The following is a 21,367-nucleotide window of genomic DNA, read 5'->3' as shown; positions in this document are numbered from 1 at the left end:
AAAGATTCAGGACAGACAGAGAAGTGGAACCTGGAAAGCTGCTCACTAGCAGGTCTGTGAAGAGACAACTTGGCTAAAAAGTGTTCAGTGCAGGGATCATACTGCAGTGGAGAGAAAAGGGAGAAAAGCCACCATCTTGTGGTTCAATCAGAGGCAAGTATTAGAGATTTCAGGAGTTGACCCAGAAATCCTAGGGATTCAAAGACAATGAATCTGAAAGAAAAGTGTGGGCAAAACGGGAGCCTTGTAGGGAGGAGTCAGCCACACCTGGGTGAGGAGCATCAGGAACACGAGAAAGCTGTGGCAAGTGCAGGGGCTGAGGTCTATGTGAAGCAGGAGGCAAATGGGAAGCAAGAAATTCCCAGCAAAAACCTCAACATGTACACCTGGCAGGAGATCCAGAGACACAACCAGGATGCCGACCAGTGGCTGGTCATCAACCGCAAGGTTTACAATGTCACTTCCTGGGCAAACAGGCATCCAGGTGGGCGCCGGATCCTGAAGCACTATGCTGGGGAAGATGCCACGGTAAGAAACTCTCTCTCTCTCTCTCTCATTCTCTCCTCCTGACCCCGAGCTGCTGGGTGGCTGAGATTTTGGCTGTCTTCCCCTAAAGCATGTGTGTACATGTTCAGGCTCCACAATCTCTTCTCTCCTCCCAAATCAATTTTTAAAGATTCCTATCAGTGAATAGCAAGAACTTGAAAACAAATGAAGCCTCAAGGTCTAGCTATTAGCTGCACCCAGTTTGTGATGAGCCCTGCCATTGACAGTAAATACTCAATTTTGGTATTCTGGGTTTTGTTTTATTCTTAGTGTATTATTTGGCTTTGTTTGGAAGTGAAGTCACTGCCTTGTAAGAAGAAAGATACAAAGAGGTAAATATAATATGGGGGAGAAAAAAACAATCTGCACCCAAGTAGACATTTCTAAGACTCTTACATTTAGAGTGTCTAAAAGAAAGAAAGCAATTCATTCAGTCTGCTTCAAAATGTCGTGACTAGTGATGAAAGCTTACAATCACCTAGTCTTTGAGGGCTCAAAGAGCTCTTTTGCATCCTGAAGCTCACTTGGTGCGATACAGGTGATACAACCCACTTTTATGGACACATTCAAATGCATCACCTTGCATAGACCTACCCAGGAGGAGGGTAACTATTATTCTCATACTACAAATGAGAAAAATTAATATTCAAACAGGTAAATAATGTGTCACACAGCCAGCAAGTGATAGTGCCACATTTTGATATCAGTTTGGATTGGCCAGAAAGCCCTTTATAACTGGATCCTTAAGAAAATAGCATTTTCACTGAATATTTGAAAAGGAGGTATCCCAAAATCCTAAGTGCATTTAGAAATCCTTTGTAAAATGTTCCATAGGAAGCTTTTTTTCTTCCTTTCTGAATATTCCCAGATACATCCCTACTATTTCCCTCAGATTTGTTTTTTTTAAACAAAGTTCAACCTTTGTTTTGGAAATGTGCATCAGCTTGTAGTGAGGGATTTCCACATGCTGTGTAGAAAGCTACAGAGGAGAGAGCACAAGAACCAAGGTGAAGAGCGTTTGTGTGAGAGTAACAGCAGAAAAATTAACAAAAAGAAAATGAAAATTACAACAGATCCTAGCTATCCATCCCTTCATTTCTCCAACTCAGAGAAAATATGGAGGAAGCTTTTCCAGTATGAGTCGCAGAATCACCTCAGAGACCATGCTGGTGAGGACACGGGTCTTCAACCACCTTGGAAATCACTGACAGCCTCATGGGGTTCAAGGTAGCACAGATTATAAATCTGTGATTTGTTGGTTCTTTTTAAACTCAGAAGTCAGAAAAATATCCTGTCGTCATATCCACCTATAGCACAAGAGTAGGAATTAATGAATTTAATAGAAATCATCAGGATCTTAGAAACAAATATTTATGCCACCTTTGGATTCATATATGATTTTTTTTGAGCGGGGGGCGAAGACTTATTTTACATGTGTCCATGTTTTTAAAAAAATATTTCACAATAAGCAAATATTACTTTAATAATTAAAAGTCCTGACTTAGAGTCTTTTATGCAAAAAAAGTAGGACCTTTTCAAATCCTGTTCTGTATCTAGATTTTGGTGTGCTTTTCTTTTTGTTTGTTTTGTTTTTTTTAATTCAGGATATTGTGTAGGTACAAACATTTTGTTTACTTGAAATGCATTCTCCATTTCCTATAACTGTGGGTTTTTCCCCCCCAACTCCCTCTACCACAACACAACCAATCCCCCTGCCTGACCAGCACCCAGTGAGTATTCCTACCATGTGAGCACCTTAGTGTTTATGAATTAGTACCAATGTAATGGCGAGTACGGGTGGTACATGTTTTTTTCATACTTGTGATACCTCACTTCAAAGGATGTGCTCAAGCTCTGTACTGGATAATATAAGTGGTGCTAGTTCACCATTGTTTTTTGTAGTGGAGTAGTATTCCATGTGGTATACTTATACCACATTTTATTAATCCACTTATGTATTGATGTGCACTTGGGTTGTTTCCACATCTTTGTAATTGTGAATTGTGCTGCTATAAACATTTCAGTGCAGATATCTTTATTTCAGAGTGTCTTATTTTTCCCTTTGGATAGATGCTTAGTAGTGGGATTTCTGGCCCAATTTTTTTTTCTATTTTTAGCTCTTTAAGGTATCTCCAAATTACTCTTCAACACAGGTTGTACTAATTTGTAGTCCCACCAGCAGTGTAAGAGTGTTCCAGTCTCTCCATACCCATGCCAGCAAATATTTTCTCCCATTCTGTAGGTTGTGTGTTTGCTCTCATGATAGTTTCCTTGGCTGTGCAGAAGCTTTTTAATTTGATGAGGTCCCATTTATATATTTTTATTGCTGCTCTGATTGCCTTGGGGGTCTTCTTCATAAATTCTTTGCCTAGGCCAATGTTTGAAGACTCTTCCCAACCTTTTCTTTCAGAATTCTTAAGGTTTCACATTTTAATTTTAGGTCTATTATGAGTTAATTTTTGTGAGAGCTGAAAGTTGGGGATCCAGTTTCAATCATCTTTAAGTGAATATCCAGATTTCCCAGCACCACTTATTGAGTAGAGATTCTTTTCACAAATGTATACTTTTGTCTGCTTTGTCGAAAATTAGATGACAACGTGAGGATAGTTTTATATCTGGGATCTCTGCCCTGTTCCAAAGATCTATATCTCTGTTCTTGTGCCAGTGCCATGTTGTTTTGGTTACTATAGCATTATAGTAGAGTTTGAAGTCATACTGATGCCTCTAAATTGGTTCTTTTTACTTAAGATAGCTTTGTCTATACAAGGTCTTCCCTGGTTCCAGAGGAAGCATAGAATTATTACTTTCTAAATCTGTAAAGAATTATGGTGCTATTTTGATAGAGATTGAATTAATTTTGTAGATCACCTTAGTTTGTATGTAGACTTTAACAATATTAATTTTACCGAAAGGTTTTGCGTCTTTGATTTTTGGCTAGAGTGTTATTAGCGTGTATGCCAAGGACTTATGTGCATTAATTTTGTATCCTGAAAATTGACTGAATTCATTTATCAATTCCAGGAGTCTTCTGGTTGAATCCTTGGGATTTTATAGATAGAATAATAGCATATGATCAGCAAAGAGTGAGAGTTTGACCTCTTCTGTCCCCATTCAGACACCCTTAATTCCCTTCTCTTGTCTGATTGCCCTGGCAAGGACTTCCACCACTATATTGAAGGGAAGTCAAAATAGTGGGCAGCCTTGTCTGTTTCCAGTTCTAAGTGGGACTTCTTTCAATTTTCCCCCATTCAATATGATATTGGCTGTGGGTTTATTATATAGGCCTTAATAATTTTAAAGAATGTCCCATATATGCCTATTTTGTTAATATGTTTTATCATAAAAGTGTGCTGCATTTTATCAAATGCTTTTTCTGCATCTATTTAGAGAATCATATGGTCTTTGCTCTTGCTTTTATTTATATAATGAATTACATTTATAGATTTTTGTATGTTGAACCAGACGTGCATCTCTGGGATAAAGGCCACCTGGTCATGATGAATTATTTTTTGATGTGCTGTTGGATTCGGTTTGGGAAGATTTTGTTGAGGATTTTTGCATCTATATTCATGAGGGATATTGGTCTATAGTTTTCCTTTTTTTGTTATATCCTTTTCTGGATTTGGATTCAAGGTGTTATTGGCTTCATAGAAGGAGTTGGGGAGGATAACATCCTTCTCCATGTTTTGGAATAATTTCTACAGTATAGATATGAGATTTTTCGGAGGGTTTTTTTGTGTGGTTTTGGTTTTTGTCAAATTCAGGAGTGAACCCATCTGGTCTGGGACTTTTTTTTTGTAAGATTTTTTATTGTTGCTCCAATTTCTGGGCTTGATATTAGTCTGTTCAGGAATTCCATTTCCTCCTGATTTGGCTTAGGGAAGTTGTGTGTTTCCAAGAATTTATTCATATCTTCCACATTTTGTACTTTGGGGGCATATAGATTTTTACAGTTTTCAAAGATAATGTTTTCTATTTCCATTATGTCTGTAGTGATCTCTCCTTTTGCATTTCTAATTGAGTTTATTATAATTCTTTCCTTTCTAGTTCTTGTCAGTTTAGCAAGAGTGTTGTCAATTTTGTTTATCTTTTCACAAAACCAGCTTTTGGTTTTATTGATCTTCTGCATAGCTTTTTTGTTCTCAATTTCATTTAATTTTGCTATGATCTTAGTTATTTCCTTTCTTCTGCTAAGTTTAGAATTAATTTTTTCTTCCATTTCCAGTTCCTTGAGATAGTGTATTAGGTTTTTTTTTTTATTTTTAAAGCTTTCTGTGTTTTGGATGTGAGCATTTAATGCTATTAGTTTTCCTCTCAGGAATGCTTTTGCTGTATTCCACAGATTTTGATAGCTTGTGTCCCCATTATCATTTAACTCAAATAATTTTTTGATCTCCATCAGAATCTCTTCCTTAATCCAGTAGTCATTCAGCAATAGATTGTTTAATTTCCATAACATTGTAAACAGTGAGTGTTTCTGTTGGAATTGATCTCTAGTTTTATACCACTATAGTATAAGAAGATACATGGTACAATTTCTATTTTTTTTTTTTTTATTGTTGAGGTCTGATTTGTGGACTAGGATGAGGTCAATTTTGAGAAAGTTCCATGAGATGATAAGAATAATGTATATTTGGCTTTATTTGGGTGGAATATTCTATAGATATCTGTTAGACACATTTGCTCTAACTTAAGTCCATTATTTATATGCTTAATTTTGTCCAGTGGATCTGTCCAATTCGGAAAGTAGGATGCTGAAATCCCCTCTACTATGGCATTATTGTTTATCCTGATATTTAGTTCATACAGTGTTTGCTTTACATATATGGGTGCTCCTGTGTTAGGTGGATAGATATTAAGAATTGTTATTAACAGATCAACACCTAAGTGGACATATAGGAATAACATTTATCAGGTGTCAGGTAGGTGGGAGGGGGACTGGGGATTGATATATACAAACACAATGAGTAAGATGTGCAACATTTGAGGGATGGACACGCTTGAAGCTCTACTCAAGGGAGGAGGGGGCATGGACAATATACCTAACTTTAACACTGGTACTCACATAATATGCTAAAATAAAAAAGAAAATTAAAAACAAACAAACAAATAAAAATAATTGTTAAATTTTGTTGGATTTTTCCTTTCACAATTATATAGTGTCCATCTTTTCTTTCTTTATATTTGGTATTCTAGAATTTGCACTCTCTGAAATCAGAATTGCTACATTTGCTTCTTTTTGGTTTCCATTTGCCTGGAAGTTTGTTTTCTAACCTTGTCTAACCTTTCACCTTGAATCAGAAAGCTTCTTTCTGTCTTAGATGTGTTTCCTGGAGACAGTAGATACTTCTCTTATACTTTTTTATGCATTCAGTCAGTCTACGTCTCTTGAAATGACAGTTTAAGCCATTCAAATTTATTGAGGGGATTGATATTTGGCATAGATTTGTATTCATATTATTGGGCAAATACTAATTGTTTTGTTTTACCTCTCAAGCCATTGTGGAATCTGGGTTCTGGACTTTAACTCTTGGGTATTTTAAATTTAGTGGTTGTCTATTGTGTTGTTCAGTATATAATGCAGGCCTGAGTACTTCCTGCAGAGTAGGTATGGTCTTCGAAATTGAATCAATGATTACCTGTCTGGGACAGTCTTTATTTCTCCCTCATGGATGAAACTCAGTTTTCTAGGTAAAGAATTCTAGGTTGGCTATTATTCTATTTTAGAAGATTGAGATAGGTCCCCAATCCCTTCTGGCTTATAGGGTTTCAGTTGCAAAGTCTGTAGTTAATATGATAGGTTATCTGTTTTTTCATCTTACTACTAGAAGGATTGCCTCTTTCATGTTTATATTGGCAGTCTGATAATTATGTGACATGGTGATTGCCTCTTCATGTTGGGTCTCCCAGGAGTTCTATGTGCTTCTTGTATCTGGATATTTAGGTTTCTGGACAGGACAGGCATATTTTCCTTCATTATTGCAACAAATAGATTTTTCAGCCCTTGTGAATTTTCTTCCTGTCTCTAGGAGATGCCTATAATTCTTATATTTGGTTTCTTTACATAATTCCACATTTCTTGTATGTTGTATTCTTGCCTCTTGCTTCTGTGTTCTTTTTCTTTATCAGATTTGTTTAGCACATAGGCATTATCCATTGTGTTTTGAAGTTCCTTGAATGCCTCCTTTATTTCAGAGATTTTTGTTTTGTTTTGTTTTAACGATAATATTTCAATTTCTTTAGAGAATTTTTCATTCATTTCCTGCATTGTTCTTGTGGTTTCTTTGTGTTGGGTTTCTATCTTCTCCTCAATTCCACTGTGATCCTTATAATACATATCTGGAATTCTTCCTCAGTCAATGTAATCATTTCATTTAAATTAGTTTCCCATTTTGAGGGTCTCATGATTTCTTATGGTGGTGACTTTCTCTCTGCTCTTTCATATTCCCTGCATTCTTTCTCTGGTTTTCTCATCAGGGTAATTGATTGAGAAATGGAAGTGCTAGGACTGGTTTGGTTTCTTAACTTTAAATACCCAAGGGACTTTCCTTGACAGTAGTGGGAAAAGGCATGCTCACCTTATATTGCCTTAGAGGTATTTTGGCAATTTGAGTTACCTCTGACTTCTTTTCTTTACCTCTTGCCAGTGGATATTAGTGAGTTTGGTCCCCAGTTGAAGGTTTATATGGTGAATCGCACCTATGTGTATAACTCCACTGCCCTCTAATATCTTTAGATGGAGGGCACTGTTTTGAGCTGTGGGGTTACCCTCTCTGTCATTGGTTGTAGATTTCATGGAGGAGCCAGTTATCAAGGTAATCTTGTGCCCCTGTGCTGGTTTCTAGTCTCCAAGTGAGAAGTAGTAATGTCCAATCTTTAGGAAGAGTCTTGCTACTCCCAAGGGTTACTTGGACTTTATTCCACCTTAAAGTGGTGGTAAGAGCAAGGCAGATCTTAGCTGCTGCCAAACAGCTTATATGTGTATGCTTCTATGGTTGCTTGATCTGCTGATCGGGGGAGCCACTAATATGATATTCAGGGTTCTTCCACCACATTTGGGATGCTGCTTCTGATGGGAGGAGTTACATGGTGCACCTGCTGGGGCCTCTGTACAGAATTTTCATTTCCTAATCACAAACCCCACTTTTGGCAGCCACTTGGTTGTGGAAATCAAGCCCCAGAGTTATGATCCTACTAATGACCAAAGCCTGTCTGACATGCCAAATTAATGGGCTATCAACTATTGATCTGCACCAAGGCCCCACATATTCATGGTAGTCACACAGGGAAGTGTCTTTTCTTGCCTTTCCCTCTGTACAGGGGTGGAGCCCATCATTCTTGGTGCAAATATTCTGCATTAAGAGAAGGGGTGATGCCTGAACCACCCAGCACCCCAGTACTGGGAATGCCACAGGTGGTAGCCTCTCATAACTGGGGAACTAGAGAGCCAGGAGGTCACTTCTACTCCCTCATTTTTCACACCTGCCTCCAGTGCATTCATATATGCTGAGGACAAATTCCTAAGCTTCCTTAGCCATCTATACAAAAAAGTTTGGAGAAAAGATCCTCTAAGAGAAGATGGCTTAAGATGAATGGGAGCCTCCAGGAGCATCCAAAATACAATGTGGCCACTCAGAGTGCAGGAACCTGAGCCTTGGAATCAGTGATGTGATTCTGGGAAAGTTATTGAAGTGCTCTGAGGCTCAGCTTCTGCATCTGCAGAATGCGAATGCCACCACCCATCTGATTGGTTTATGGTAAATTGACCCAATGCCTGTAGGGTGTTTGAAATAATGTCAGACTCTAGATAAAAGTTCATTCATTTACATCCATTACTATTCCTTTCACCAGCATCCATGTCTAGAGAAACATAATTAATACTCTCTGTTTCTTCACCACCAGCTTAGAAATCTTGGGTATATGTGGGTTCTTCTGATTGGAAAAAGATGGTATATGATGGACAAACATCATGCTCTCTAGTGAAGGAGTTCAGAACATAAAGTCAGAGGTGAACATAAAGTCAAAGGTTAACCCTATAACTTTCAGGGATTTGCAGCTGAGTGGCAACTGTGTCCCAAAGTACAGTCTTTGTGTGCCATCCCAGGATCAAAGGCTGCACCTGCCAAAAGTTGGGGCAGCTTTTTCTTATTTACATAGTAGCTCTTTTTCCAGCCCCCATCCTCCCCTTAAAGGTGGATAATGACACCTAAGTAATCCATCACTTAAGGGTCATTCCTTCATTCATGCATTCAGTTGTTTTGCAGCTCATGGTAGGGGCTCAGCATAATGGAAATGAAATAAGACTGCTTTGCATGTGGACTCCACATTTACCAGGAACATCTTGAGGAGGTTGCTGAAGCTCTTGAAGTCTCAATTCCCTTTTGTAGAAAATAGAGATAAGAATATCTTCATATTAGTACTGCTGTGAAATTTGGCAGAGATAAAATGAAGTGCTCACTATGCTGCTTGGCACAAATTCAATACTCAAACAATGACAGCTTTTGTATTTCATTATTGCTTCATTCTCCTGAGAAAGTTTCCTTCCAGAAATTTACTAAGAAAAATAAATCTATAAGAAAGACAAAGTTGGGGCATAAACTCCTGTTTTTGCACATATGAGTTATCTGGTTGTATTCAAACTATATATAATTTAAAACTAATGCCACCACCCCACTAACTAGAGTTTAGGTCAAGATCATTTCAATTTTAAGAGCTCCCCCAAGAAAAGCCAGAAACAGCTTATTAGTCCAAAAAGAGGGATTGATTGTATAGATTATAATATGATTGCAATATTACTAACCCTCAATTATTAAAATGAGGATTAAAAACCTTTTTGACAATAGGCAATACACATGAATAAATAGTTGGCCACAAGTTTTATATAAAGCAGCAGTATATTCTAAGCTCCACAAAAAAAGAAAAGTAAATGCAATCTTGTGATATATTCTCAGGAGCGGCATGTACAGAACAAAGAAATTGTGTTTATTTTCCTGTGGAATGAACACCATATGACCCATCCCTGGGCATATCACATTCTAGCAGAGACATTGAGAAAATCAAGTTCTTTCTCATAAGAACCAAAGACCAACATGACAGAGAAACGATGACAAAAGCTTAGTGGAATCATGGCAGACTCTGTTTCAACTACTTGGAGAACTTCTACATGGAAGAAAGTGGCATTGTGTGTAGCTCCAGAAGAAAGTATCCCAAGTGCTTTGGGATGAGTAGAGCCAATAGAAGCAAGGCTGGGACAGTGGAAGTGAGGGTATGTGCAGAGCTGAAGCACAGAAATGATTGTTGTCATGAGTAAGCACCAAGCCAAAAGGATGTCCCAGCCCAGACAATTCCTCTACTTAGCACAATATTGGCCAGAATTAATTAAGTCAATGATGATGATAGCAGGGAATCACAGGCAATGAGAAGTGGACAAGGCAGAGATGAAGGGAGAAGAGAGTTAGGAGGAGAGAAAAGAGAATGATGAAGGACAGAAGGATCCTGAGTGCTGAGCTGAAGGGTTTGCATATGACCCTCATTGTCTGGCTGTCTTTCCTTCCTCTACCATGAGGGCACTCCCCAGGACAGCATCCCCCACCCTCATCATCACAACAACACCAACCAGCATGTCTAAGCTGTTGATCAAAGTAATATTACATCTTTCCTGGGTTGTCAAAATTGTATAAATAATCTGATTTTCATCTGAATGATGGTTCTTATTGTAAAAGAGATGGAGGAGAGGAGAAAGAAGAGAATCTAGTACTAACAGATGAAAAAAGAGCCCTGGGGAGACTCTTCCTTTCTGCAAGTTCAGTCTGGCAGATAAGTGAAGGATGAAATTGAGAAGAGCCAGTGAAGATGAAGGACGACCAGGGTAAAGTAAGTGAATATACTGAAGGCACAAGCAATGTTTTACCAAACGGAATGGAGAAAAGGAAATAGTTGGGAAGGATAGTTAGGTGACATCCTGTATATTTGATGAGTGATTGGATAAATAAGCATGATAGAGGGATCTAAACTGACTTTCCGATGTCTGGCATGGGGGACTAACTGTGATATCTACTATACGATAGGGAAGCCAGGAGGATGCCTAGGTTCACAAGGAAGAATGGAGACGTGGAGAGAGAGAAACAGACACAGCGTTTGGTCTAGAGCTTGTCTGAAAGTATCAAGAAAATTTCTCAGTATAAGGAAGTTTTTAAATAATGAAAGTTCTAAAACACCAAAATGAGATGAAGTGGAAAAATAACCCTCTGCTTCTCCCTGAGGGTGAAGGAAAATCTGGTGACTGCGTGATTTATTTTCACTCCAAAGCACCTGTCTTGCAAAGCAAGGGCAAATATGCATCCTCCCCACAGATCTGCCTATTCACAACCTACCTGACACTCCTGCTGACATATGTTCAGATTTGTTCTAGCCATTGCCTTAGAACAGGTGAAATCTGAGGAGGAAGCCGAAGAGGAACTACGCAAAGGTGTGGGAGTGGGGTCTTCATAGAATAGTCATGTGCTTTTGTGAGGTGGGTAAGTCAAGGTCTGCATTCTACTTACCTGGTTTGTGACTGCATAAGCACATTCTCCAAGGTTGTTTTCTGATTTGTGTTTGTTTCTTTGTCAAAGTTTTTGGGAAATGTTAACCTACCACAGATGAACTGAGCAATAATAATGTACTATCATGGCCATTTATTGATGCCTTATTCTGAAGCCTAACCCATTAGCTGCTAGGCTCTGTCCTTGATAGGTTTCAGAATGACTGAATGAGTTAAGGAAAGAATTACGGAGCCCATGGGAGAGAATATGTTGTTTTATTTACACATAGGAATAAAAACAATGCTTGGAGAAGTTAAGCAATGTGCACATAAGAACCATGTATTCCTCAGCTACTCTATACTGTGCTTTAGTGTGAAATAGGAAAGGGATACTATTTGGGTGGTTGTAGCCCCATAAGCACAAGTTTCGTTAATGGAGTGTCTGCAGGAAGTCAGGCCATACTTGCCCTCTCCGCTGAGTGCCTTCACACAGGGCACAGTTTGTATACAGCATTTAAGTTATGGTAACAGGATTTTATCTCAGGCCTTCTGACTTTACATGTTTGTCTCTTCATTAACGATTAACCTGCTTTAATACTAATGCACATCACTCCATCCCCTCCAAATGTAGTGGGGGGGGGAAGCATAATTTTCAAGGTAATTGTTAAAACAAAGTAACCCAACTTTCTCATGTTGTTAATAATCAGGAAATAATCAAATTCAGGATGAGCTATTGTATAAGTTTTTGAGTAAGTCAGAATAAACAGTGGAGACAATGATTGAGAAGGGAGTCACAGGCTGACATGAAATGAGAGATGCTAAATTATCCTGAAAGTCAGAGAATAGGGAGGCTGAGAGTGGAGATGCTGTATTCTCTGAACACCACGCTTTGGCAATCCCACCTCCTCATTATAGAAATGCTATGTCCATCCACTCATTTACCCTTTCCTTTGTTCATCAGGGATTTACTGATCACATACTACATTGCAGGCACAGCAAAAGGCATTATATATACAGTGATTAATAATAATACATAGACCCAGTCTTCAAAAAATTTATCACTAATAAACTTTTTTTTAGTGGTATATAAATTTATTACAACATAATTTGAAAATGTCTAGTAATAAAGTGTCATGTGAGACCAGGGCCAATCATGAATAACTTTTCTGAATGATACAGGGAGGCATAATTAAGATGGGTCTTCAGGTGTGAGACAAGCTTTTATGAAGAGAAAATGGAAGAAGGAAGTCAAGGCAAAGGGCAGTGTCTGCAAAGCTTCAGCAGCACAGAGGGGCTTGGATTCAGCATTGAATGGGGAGGTTACAGTAGAGAATGTGGAGCATGAAGGGTGTGGAGAATGTGAGTCTGGGGAGGCAGGTTGGGGCCAGAGGCAAAGTGCTTTATGTCACTAAAACCTAAGGTGAGGAGATACCATCACCATCTGCCCAGCAGGTACATACTGATTTTAGCATATCACAAAGGGCTCTGACTTTGCTCATTTCTTTGGAGGCCTTTCAGAGAAAGAATTATACCTGTTAACGCTGTAATGGACCTTAAGGTCTTTAGACTCAAAGAGCTCTGAGTTCAAATCCTTACTCTGCTATTGTGTGACATTTGGGGGCAAAACTTTTCTCTTCTAAGAGACTCAATGTCTTTATTTGTACAGCAGAACTGATGGAAGCTCATAGAACTAAAATGATGCCTATGAGTTGGCCCATGGAGCCTCTTGTACATAGGACACAAATTGTAAACACAGTCACTATTCAATCTCCCCTTCATTTAATTCCCTCCACTTCCATCAGTAGAATTAATTTGCCCAAGAATTTTGGTCATCACAGGCCTTTCAAGAAGGAAATTTTACAACATGGTATACAAACTCTGCCAGAAAATATTTTTTTCAAATGTATAGGAATAACTGGCAAACTGAAAATCAAATAAAGGATGCAGCACCTTTCACAATAGCTTCAAAGAAAATTAAATATCTAGGAATGTATTAATGAAGCAGATGGGAGACATATATATACAGAACTACAAACACAGATAAAAGAAATTATAGAAGATGTTAACAGATGGAAACATCTTCCATGCTCATGGATTGGCAGAATCAATATTGTTAAAATGTTCATACTACCTAAACTGATCTACAGAATTAATACCATCCCTATCAAGACACCATCATCATTCTTTACAGATTTAGAAAAAATAATTCTACCCTTTGTGTGAAACCAGAGAAGATCTCATGTAGCCTAAGCAATCATAAGCAAAAGAACAAATTGGGGGATATTAGTTGACTAGACTTCAATATTTACTACAAGGCTATAGTAACCAAGACAGCATAGGACTGGCACAGAACAGAGATGCAGATATTTGGAACAGGACTGAGAACCCATATATGTAACCATCTGCATATTATTATCTAATCTTAGAAAATGTAGATAAAAACATACAGTAGAGAAAAAAATCTCTATTCAGTAATTGGCTCTGGGACAACTGAATAACCACATGCATAAGGTTGAAACTGGATACCCACCTCACACAAATTAACCTCATGGTGAATAACAGACTTAAACCTAAGGCATGAAACTGTAAGAATTAAGAAGAAAATGTTGGGAAGACTCTTTTAGACATCAGCCTAGGCAAAAAATTTATGAAGACCCCCAAAGCAATCAAAGAAGCAATAAAAATAAATAAGTTGTACCTGATAAAATTTAAAAAGCTTCTGCATAGATTACAAAACTATCATTGGCGCAAATGGACAACCTACAGTATGGGAGAAAATATTTGCTGTCTACATATCCAATAAAAAGCTGATAACAAGAATCTATATAGAACTTAAGAAAATCAACAAGAAAATATCAAACAACCCCATCAATAAAAGGGCTAAGGACATGAACAGAATCTTTTCAAAAGAAGACAGAATAATGGCAAGCAAACATATATAAAAATGTTCCACATCTCTAATCATTAGGGAAATACAAATCAAAACTGCAATGAGATATCATCTAATACCAGTGAGAGATACGAACACTCTTACACTGCTGGTGGGGACTGCAGATTAGTACAATCCTGTGGAAAATAATTTGAAGATACCTCAAAGACCTAAAAATAGAAATACCGTTTGATCCAGCAATCCCCCTACTAAACATATTCCCAAAGGAAAAAAAGACATTTTATAATAACGACATCTGCACTCAAATGTTTATGGCATATTTCATTATTGCGAGAATGTAGAAACAACCCTCCCAGAGAGGGTAATATTGATCAAGCGATTTGAAGCATCAACCTAGAGTTAGACACAAATCCTCTATTATGTACTCTTTGCTGATTGCCAGGGTGGGCACCAAATGAGATAAGCAAGGAGATAATCTGTAGTTAAGCATGTCCCTTCTAAGCCTCTAATAACTCTTTCTGATTTACAGGATGTCTTCAAGGCTATACACCCAAAGCTTGATGTTGTCCAGTTGTACCTTAAGCCACTGCTCATTGGAGAGCTTGCACCAGGAGAGCCCAGCCAGGAGAGAAACAAAAACGTGAGTGAGGTTTCAGGATCCAAGTGTGTGGAAGGATGGAGACATGGCATAGTTACAGGCCAATTTACTCTGTTCTGTGAGAAAGCAGCTGCTGTGCTTGGGTATGCCCACAGCAGAGTAAATGAGTGGATTCTGCATATTTCAAAGCAATGCCTTCCTCTTTTGTCTCAGAACCCTCTTTGAAACAAAAGAATGAACTTCTGGTCTTGGATCAATGAGCACTTCTGTAAGCACCTACTTCATGCCACGCTACTTACACATATAACTTTCTCAAGTGGCTGCTTGTAATTTTGCATTTTATGCCTGTGTCTATGTTCCCTCCTCAACTAAGTTTCATGTGAACAGAGAATCTGTCTGTCTGGCTTATTGCTGTGTCCTCAGAACCTACGTACACAGGATAAAACATATCGTAAGAACTCCATGAATAGCTGTTGAGTGAAAGATGTAAATATTTCTTAACTACAGCTCTTTTATATTTGGGCAAATTGCCATTCAGGGAGAATAAATTAGTTTCATAAAGTCCCATGGCTTGTATATCAAAGAGCTGAGACTTCAAATGTATAGGTATACCTAAGGAATACCTATCCCTTAGGTATTCCCAAGGATGAATGCTGTTCTTTCTTTAATATTTTGACTACATGACATATTGTCTTCACGGGGTCTCTATAAGACTAAAAATTAACCTGTATGGTTTTGCATAAACATTAAAAGGATTTTACCTAATATGTAGCAATTCTATTTTTTGCAGTTTACTTTTTATAAAAGCTTTCATTTGTCTGATTATTAATTTGTTTGAAATAATTAGTACAAAACACTGGTCCATATACAACTCTGAAGCAGAAAGAGTGAAGATTTTATTCCCTCTCTAAGAAATGAGGAGACAGACTCACAGACATAGCAAGGCTCATCTGAGGACAACAACTGGTTAGCTGCAAATCTGAGACTAATGCTTAGGGTCACACTGTGGGCCCATGTGCATCCTGCAGCACAGCTCTGTTTGGAGAGTGGGCTCTGAGGGTGGACAGCCTGAACTCACACCCCAACCCTGCCATTCTCAAGTTGTGTAAGTTTAGGCCAGTTCGCAAACTTCTTTTTGGCTCAGTTTCTCTCCCTGTGAGCAACAATAGGACCAACCTGAGAAGAGTGATTGGGAAGATGGCTGAAAGAAGTAAAGTCATTTGTAGTGCTTACCACAGTGTCTAAAGATAATAAATGTTTCATAAACTTTAAATATCATCTTTATTATTAACGCAATGGCGATACTAATAATTTACAAACTTCCAGATATATCTCTATCATTTGTGTCAGATGGCCCTAGGTTTAAAGGGAAGATGACACAAAGCTCTATTGTTTTTTCTAAAAATTCTCTGTAAGAAAAAGAAAATAACACTAATGGCTGAGAGATATAAGACAATACTATATAAGAGATTATTCATCTCTGGGGTAAAAGATCTACCATAAATTTTCTTTTGTATGTCTATGGGGATTCTCAAGTCACTATGTATAGAAAATTAGTGTTTGAGCAAACTGGGAGTCAGGTGTGGGTTTAGGTCCAGCATCTGTCACTGACTTCCTTATGACTTCAGATCATTCACTCTTCTGGATTTTGATGACTGCCTACCCTGCAATAAATGTGCAGGAATAGATGGCTAGCCTGGGTGCAGCCTAGATATGACTAATTAATTTTAGAAAATTATTGAAATGATCCATGGACACAAGAATTGCAAGGAGGATGGGGGCTTGGGCGATGAATCTATCCAGACTTTTGTCCTGCATCGTGTGCTTGAAAAGTTGCATCAGGCCGGGTGTGATAGTGTATGCCTATCATCCCAGCATTTTTGGAGGCTAAGGAAAGAGGATCACTTCAAGGCTTCAGTGAGCTACTATCATGCCACTGCACTACAGACTGGGAGTTAGAGCAAGACCCTGCCATTAAAAATAAAATAAATTAATAGTTTAATAAGTGAATTTTCAAATGGTATTTTTGACATCTAAAATTGATTTCATAGCTCTTTTTATTTCTAATTTATCTCCTTTCTTATATCTGTACAACCTACTGTCTTTCTTATACCCTGGTCACTTTCTCGACTGTCTTGGTTTGAAACCCATTATACTTAATAAGCCAACAGCTATTTCTTCCCAATTTTCACACTCCAAAGTATGGCATTGTAGGCTGATAAACCAATGCTAATACTGCATATGAACGTACACACATGCACATGCACACAGTGTACTTACACAGAACCACTCTTACCAGTAGATACACACTAATGCCACCGGGATGCTGTCTTGTTTTGAAAGATTTACTGAGCAGCTCTCAGAAAATCCTCCTTATAGCTACTCTAACTGAACTATATTATTCTTTGTTCATCATTTTCTATGAAAGAGCCCTTTTTACACATTAAACACTTGACTTGCACAGCACTTTGTAAACTCTACCAGTAACTATGGTAACGCAGAATCATATAAATGACCAAGTTCCCCAAAGCAAAACCAGAGCATAATCAATACCTAAAACAATGCTGATGGATTAAAAGGCAACTCTTAGGCTTCTGTATCCGTGTACCGAGCCTTTCTCCCCTTCCTCCTCCTCTGCAGAAAACTAATTCTGAGTTCCATCGCAATTTGAGGACAGTTTGCAAGTCACTAATCATCTTTCTCCTCTCCAGAAAAGAAAATTTTCAGAACGTTATTTTGAAAGTTTTGTTCACTGATTTATTGTTTGTTGTTTTTAATTAGGGCAAATTAAATTTATTAATATTAATAAAATTCTGCTTAAGATTCACCTGGGAATGGATGTCTTGAAGCTCTGACTTGGGTGAGACAAAGTCAATACATGTAACCTAAACATTTGTACCTCCTAATATGCTGAAAAAATAAAAAAAGTAAAAAAAAAATTCTACTGACAAAATAAATTTATCATAAATGAACAAAATATAATATTAATGATATAAATTTGTATTCCCTTTTCCCTGAATGAACTAATTATTTTCTTTACTTATTTCACAGTCTGAGTTGGTGAAAGATTTCCAAGAATTGCGGAAGACAGTAGAGGATATGAAGATGTTCGATGTCAACCGGGCGTGGTTCTTCCTCCACTTAGCCCACATCTTGATTTTGGAATTCCTGGCTTGGCTAACAGTGTATCAGTTTGGCAGTGGCTGGTGTGTTACAATATTCATTGCCTTTCTGCTCACAATTTCCCAGGTGAGCAGATATCCTAAGCCCAGGCAGTGTCCTCACAGGATGGCTTCTATCTTCGTCTTCTCTCTTTCCATCGGTGTCAGCTGCTGTCTGAGGCTTCTTGGCCAGATCCTCATCACTTTCAGGCACTAAGCAGCAAGTTACAAAATGTCACTGGGCACAAGTACTCTCATCTGTAAAACGGGGATAAAAATGAATATGAAATTATTCTGAGGACTAAACATACGTGTATGATATCTAGCTCAGTGGAGGGCTTATGGTAAATTTTTAATTAATGACAGTTGCTAATGGTTGTTTCATTTTATTCTCACAATTTCAGTAACTGAAAGTTTGTCCTTGGCCATGTAACACTCAACATTATCTTTCATTAATTAAGGAACCAACATTTATCAATGCATCAGACCATTAATTCTCCAAGAGCAGAGACTGTATCTTATGAGAATAAGAATATGTAAGTCCCTCTGTAAATGATAAACAGCAGCTGGTACTTAGCAGGGTAATTGATAAATCCTTTTGGAATCAAGTGTGGATCTCTGAACATGGCCTTCTGTGGCTGCAACACTGTGTTGTGGATACGAAGGGAAATTAACAAGCTTCATGCCCCTGAGAAAGGAGTCACCTGGTAGAGCAGAGAATCACTCAAACAGGTAAACATACTGCATGACAGGATGGTATTAATGCCAACGAGAGGAACAGTGTGTGCTGTTGGAGTAGAAAGGAATATTTAATTCTCATTTGAACAAGTGGAGAAGATTGTCTAGAGAATAAACAGCAATGTGTTATCAAATTATAGAATTTTGCATGTTAATATTTTTAATGAAAAGTCATATTGCTTTATATCTTTAAAAAGTGTCTTTTGGAAACAAGGAAATAATCCAATAGCTGTTTGGCGCTTAGCAAGAGCTGAGCACTTTGCATCTATGTAATTTGCATAACATCCCACGAGTCAGGTATTACTAGCTCTGTTTACCAGATGAATAACTGATGCTCAGAGCTACCAAGTAACTTGCACAAAGTCATAAAGCTCAACACTGGTAAAGAACAGTTTAGAGTACAAATCTGTCTGACTCCAAAGTCCACAGTCTTTCCAGACCATCCTGGACGATTTTGACAGTGGGAAGGGGAGTATTCAAGGCTGAAAGAACCACTTGGACTAAAGCACAGTGGTTAGAAAAGCAGGCCAGGGTGGAAAATAAAAACTTGGCTTGATTTCAGGTGATATCACCAAGTATTCTCAAATGGGCTCATGAATCTACTATGGGCTTATTTGTTGATTTCTTTTTGAGTTCCTGTCATCTCTAACAACTTTGTCTCTCCTAGGCACAGTGTCTATTTTTGCAGCATGATGCAGGGCACAATTTCATATTTAAGAAATCCAAGTGGAACCATGTGTTGCAAAATTTTGTGATGTGCCATCTCAAGGTATTGGATGTCAGGGAGTAGATTGGGGATTCTTGAATATCATTTCTTCTGTCACTGACTTCCATGTTTGTTTGACTGTGCACTCATATCAGTAAGAAATGTTTATGATACCCCACAAATAAATGTAAATGTACTAATAGTGTAGATAATATATATACTAATATGTAATGCAGTGTTATAAAATTTGTGCTAAAATAAGAATTTTAAAATTTTATGAGAAAAACCTACTTTTTATGATAGACTACTTGCCCCATTCCCTGGCACCTCACTGCCCTAAGGAACCATCTTGCAAAAAAAAAGTTTGTGCCTTTAGAAATGGAGATGTTCACTGTAAAATCATGAGTGGTAATATTCTTAGCAGAGATTTGAACATTTATTGCTGTGAAGTTAGGGGAATCCAGCAAATTTAACTAGTCTTTGAAGAGTGGGGCTGTGAAGAAATAAAGAAAAAGATGCAGGAGAACAGACACACGTGAAGAGAAAGAGAAAGAGTAGACAGGGAAAGACAGGAGGCTCTGCTCCAGAGATGAGGGTTGCACCACCCAGACAGCTGGTCCACTTCCCCTGGTATAAGCTAAGAAGCTCCAGGAAGCAAGTACACTGTTCTGTTCACCACGACCACACAGCACCTAGGAGAGTGCCTGGCACATAGTAGGCCTTCAATAAGCATTGATGAATGAATAAATGAGTGAGTGAGTGTGTAAATGAGCAAATGTGACTTCTCCCAGAGCAGCTGTCAGCCCAAGGCTCTGACAATGCTCACTGTGTGATCCTGAGTTAATCACATTCTTCTATCTCTGGCCCTCAAAGTTCCCATCTGTAATATTAGGGGTTAAACTAGATTTCTGCTTTTCTAGAACTTTCTAGGATTTGGTGACTCTGTCCTCTGGCCCAGAAGAGAGGCCAGAGCCTTCCACTAACTAAGCCTTGCATTCTAACAGAGCCCATTTCTTCTTCCTTACAACAGCAGTTTCACACGTGTATATCTGTCTGGGTGTCTGGCTCCCCCACCTGCAGTGGCTGGAAAGTGTCCCCTACAAAATGGTCAAGGGCATGCAGGGGTCAGGCCATGAGCACTGCCAGCAAATGGTGGGGAAAGGCAGATAGGACCCATGTCAGATGACAGCCTGCCACTTGCCAGGTTCAGAACTAGCCCCATCGGGCTGTTGTCTCCTGTGATTCTCATGAGGTGGGGATTATAACACCCCTGTTTTTCAGCTGCGGTTGATGTTCAAAGGGGTTAACTATTTAAACCAATGGCTGCAAGCTGGTGAGTGGAAGCATTCCTATCACAATATTAAATAGTGCAGAGTCTACAGCATTGCTTCTCATTTTTGGTTACGATTTTATGTCACCTGAAGAAATTTAAAAAAGGAAGAAAAAGAAAAACCCTGATGCCTGGGCACCATCTCTAGATATTTTGATCAAATTTAGCTGTGGTGGGGCCTGGAATCAGCATAGTTTTGAAATCTCCCCAAGGACCGTCTAACCTGCAGGCAGGATGGAGAACTGCTGCTTTAACAGCAGACCTGCCTTCTGTGGGAGCTCAGCCACTCAACAGCTGGGTGACCTCGAACAAGTTACTTAATGTCTTTGAACTTCAGTTTCTTCAACTACAAAATGAGCTCAGGGACCTGATAGGGACATTGTCAGAATTACATACAATACCCGTGTGTCATGCTCACCACAGTGCCTGGCTATGGGAAATGCTTAATAATGGTTGGCTGCTACTAATAGTAGAAACAATCTTCTATAACTAAAATGAGGACCAAGAAACATGAAGACACCTGTTTAACAGTGATGGTGTGAGGAAGATACGTCACAATATCGTTGAGTTGCAAGATACTAGCAACTGTTCTCATCTTACACAGAGTGAAGCTTAAGTATATTAAAGAGCTCTGATTTGGAATTCGGTGTGTATTAGAGACATGTCTGTCACTCAAAATCATTAGAATGAATAACAAATTGTCATTTTTATGTGATAAGCTTCACTTTACAAGAAAATTCCTGTAGGCACATATTCCACCCTTTATCCACCAGTGTTAGATAGATAAGGTCTTTCTGGATACACTCAGAAACACTTAGCATAGAATAAAAGTGGAAGCTTTTATTATGTCATTGTGCTTTTCAGGTAATGCTCCTT

The 21,367-nt window shown here is 38.4% G+C and overlaps 1 protein-coding gene across 1 annotated transcript in view; it reads left to right on the top strand.

Moving 5' to 3' along the window:
• The first annotated feature begins 207 nt into the window (after positions 1-207).
• Positions 208-21,367, top strand: part of LOC105861252 (fatty acid desaturase 2-like protein FADS2B) — a 37,048-nt gene continuing 15,888 nt past the window's right edge. Inside the window, exons 1-4 of the mRNA XM_012746643.1 lie at positions 208-528; positions 14,488-14,598; positions 17,608-17,805; positions 19,123-19,224. Coding sequence (XP_012602097.1) covers positions 208-528; positions 14,488-14,598; positions 17,608-17,805; positions 19,123-19,224 — 732 coding nt within the window. The remainder of the gene's footprint in view (positions 529-14,487; positions 14,599-17,607; positions 17,806-19,122; positions 19,225-21,367) is intronic.

The sequence above is a fragment of the Microcebus murinus genome, chromosome 4 (assembly GCF_040939455.1).
Source record: "Microcebus murinus isolate Inina chromosome 4, M.murinus_Inina_mat1.0, whole genome shotgun sequence".
Lineage (NCBI taxonomy): Eukaryota > Metazoa > Chordata > Mammalia > Primates > Cheirogaleidae > Microcebus > Microcebus murinus.
Note: the sequence above shows the minus strand (reverse complement) of the source record. Positions and strands in the feature narration are given on the sequence as shown.